This window comes from Austrofundulus limnaeus, unplaced genomic scaffold (genome assembly GCF_001266775.1).
Source record: "Austrofundulus limnaeus strain Quisiro unplaced genomic scaffold, Austrofundulus_limnaeus-1.0 Scaffold3, whole genome shotgun sequence".
NCBI classification, from domain to species: domain Eukaryota; kingdom Metazoa; phylum Chordata; class Actinopteri; order Cyprinodontiformes; family Rivulidae; genus Austrofundulus; species Austrofundulus limnaeus.
The window spans coordinates 5,130,888-5,133,648 of NW_013952405.1; the positions used below are offsets into that span (position 1 = coordinate 5,130,888).

At 38.5% G+C, this 2,761-nt stretch overlaps 1 protein-coding gene across 3 annotated transcripts in view; it reads right to left on the bottom strand.

Annotated features, from left to right (window-relative positions):
* Nucleotides 1-184: 184 nt before the first annotated feature.
* Nucleotides 185-2,761, bottom strand: part of fmnl3 (formin-like 3) — a 37,910-nt gene continuing 35,333 nt past the window's right edge. For all 3 annotated transcript variants that reach the window (XM_014018729.1, XM_014018721.1, XM_014018710.1), the window contains one exon: nucleotides 185-2,371. In XM_014018729.1, coding sequence (XP_013874183.1) covers nucleotides 2,307-2,371 — 65 coding nt within the window. In that variant the 3' untranslated portion in view covers nucleotides 185-2,306. The remainder of the gene's footprint in view (nucleotides 2,372-2,761) is intronic.

The following is a 2,761-nucleotide window of genomic DNA, read 5'->3' on the forward strand; positions in this document are numbered from 1 at the left end:
CAATTAACTGAGAACGGTTTTGATTGTAAACGTACTTTCAGGAGAAGGCCAAGGAGACCGATCGATGGTACAAACTTGTGCAKGAGATGAAACTTTTTTTTAACAAATGTCATTTAGTTTAACGTCCTGTCGGTTCATTCCTAGCAGCTGATCAAGCTTCTGAGCAGCCTTTTTTTTTTTTTTAAAGTTTGTTTGCTTTGCTGCTAACATTTGTCAGTCATTTTTTATTTTGTTTTTGTTTGTTTCAAATCTCAGCAGTGTTGCTTTGTTTCCACTACACTACTTTTAATTGCCATTCCACACTGCATGGTGCTCTCACACCKAACTTGGAGGAAAGTCAGATTTCTACCCTTTTGTTTCCTAACAGTATTCTTTTTTATGTTGTGTTTTAAGCAGCCTTGCAAATTAGAACAATCGTGTTTCAGTTGGAGGTGTTTTTTTTTTAATAGTGGACAAAATCCACAAATGTGTGGCTCTGATTGTTCATATATAAATATATATGAAATTAAAATGATTTTTTTAAATAGTGGAATATACGATGGCCCTGTTTGTTACTTGGAGAAAAGTGATGAGGTTGTATTATCTCTTGTTGGAAAACATCATGGTTTAGCTTTGGTTCTTCTAAAAAAAAAAAATAAATAAAACATGTAAAAAAAGTTTGAATGTTGCTTCATCCAAACAGCATCATCTTTTCTTTTCCACAACCTTGGACTGTAACAAAACATTTATTAAACAGGAAGTGTCATCACTCAGTCACTGGGCACCATCACGAGTCGTTTCTTGTATTTGGTTTTAATTCATATTAATATAAGCTCTTTCCCACTAACAATAGTGTTGCATACAATCTTGAGCCAAGATGAAGTAGTGTAACGCTCTGAGTCAGCATTAGGAAGGAATAATAAAACATTTGGGAGAACCTTTGTCTCTTAAGGCAGGGAACTCTTCAAAGTCACTTTCAAGATGTCACCTGCAGTGTGACGGCAAGTGTTGTCAAGGCAAATACAGTAACATTCAGTTTTACGCACTGCTCTGATTAGACCTGGAAACCTACAATCACTCATCATTTTTACAGAAATGCATTGATGAGCTGTGCAAAAGTCTTAAGTCGTCTTTTTTTTCCTTTCAATTTTGTTTACAAAAATATGTGCTTTCTTGTAATTTTTGGCTTTCTGAAGGACTTTTCTGTCCTTTTTTAAAGGTTTCTTTTGTTTGCAAGCCTCTGACCCTTGAATCATCCAGATATAAAAAAGGCTTCTAAACTCAAAACAGTAACTTTTTTTAACCATCAGAATTTTGCCTTTTTTTTTTGTTGTTTCTTCAAAACGTGTTTTAGAACTTCTAGTTCATTTGTCATTTTTTTAAAGCACTACTAACTATTTTTGTCCATTTACTGGCCAAATGAGTAAAAATGCAGCCAAACTCTGAAAAACCTCTTCAAAAGATTACCAAAAAAAATGTATTGACATGACTCAAGACTTTTGCACAGTACTGTTCTCACACGGTTTGTGTGCCTCTAAAACCTGAAATTCAGCTTGCATATTGTTAGTATTATAAGGCTTAGGCAGTAACGATACAATCTTTACCAAACGCAGGATGAACATAAAGGAAATAACACTGTTTTATACAAAAGGCACTTTTTAAGCAGAACACGTTTAAGACATTTTGGCTTGGCTAGCTCAACRAAGAGAACAAGAAGTCCTTCCTCCAGGAATCAATCTGAATAACTTTCAGTAATAAACCTCAGCTGAAGGTGTTGGGAAGACTTGGCAGAACCCTATTAAAGAGTTTTCAAGAGTCCGTTGGGAACGTGCTGAAACGTCTTTGAGGCAGAACTGAGCAGCAGCAGCGTTTCCAGGCTGCCTTCCCTTTCTGAGTCCCGCCACACATCAGGATCCAGGTCAGGAAAATGAACAGGTTTTTGTCCACAAGAAGATCCAAGTGCTGGCAGGTTCTTATTAGTGAAAGCATGCCTCCACCAGTGTCAATGGGCCTCACCTCCACCTGCAGCTGCCCTCCAACCAACAGGCTCTCAGCTCCAGCAGAGCAGGAACAGGCCAAAAAATAAAGAATAAAACAGTCTTTGTGCTCCTGGAATGATGCCTGCTCTGTAGAAGTGGCTGTAAAAGAGCACCTCCATAAATAAATAAATTATTCAGCCAAAACAAAAGTCCTGTCCTCCCTTTGCAGTCCCTTTTTTTTTTTTTGGTTTTGCTTTGGTTGAGCTCTGCAGCCTCAGGGGTTGAGATGGACCACAGGGAGAAGTGTTACAAAGAGGGAGGGGAGCGTTTAGGTGACAGCTAAGTGTTTCAGGGTCTCTTCCAACCGCTCCGGATCAACGCGTCAGCTCGCAGGAAGGGCTGGTTTCGGAGATCTGTGAGTAGGCCGGGGCAGAGGGGTGGGACACAGGAGGAAACACACAGGTTAGACGTCCAACATGTCGATTATATCAAGTTACATCAACTCAGCTCCCGTTTTATTACTCCGACCCACTGAGCCCTCCTGTTTGCTGCATTATTAATTTAAGATTTAACAACCAATCAAGACATGGGAAATATGGGTGTGTAGGGTGCTGCAGCACCTCCTGATAGATGTCTGTATTCAGAACAAACATGTACTTCTGTGTATTTTACTGTATAGATTTATGTCAATCACACTTTTGTATTCTGGTCTTTTTTTGTACATTCATTTCCATTTTATGTCACTACTTCTGTGTACTTTGTGTTATTTTAAGATTTAACAACCAATCAAGACATGGGAAATA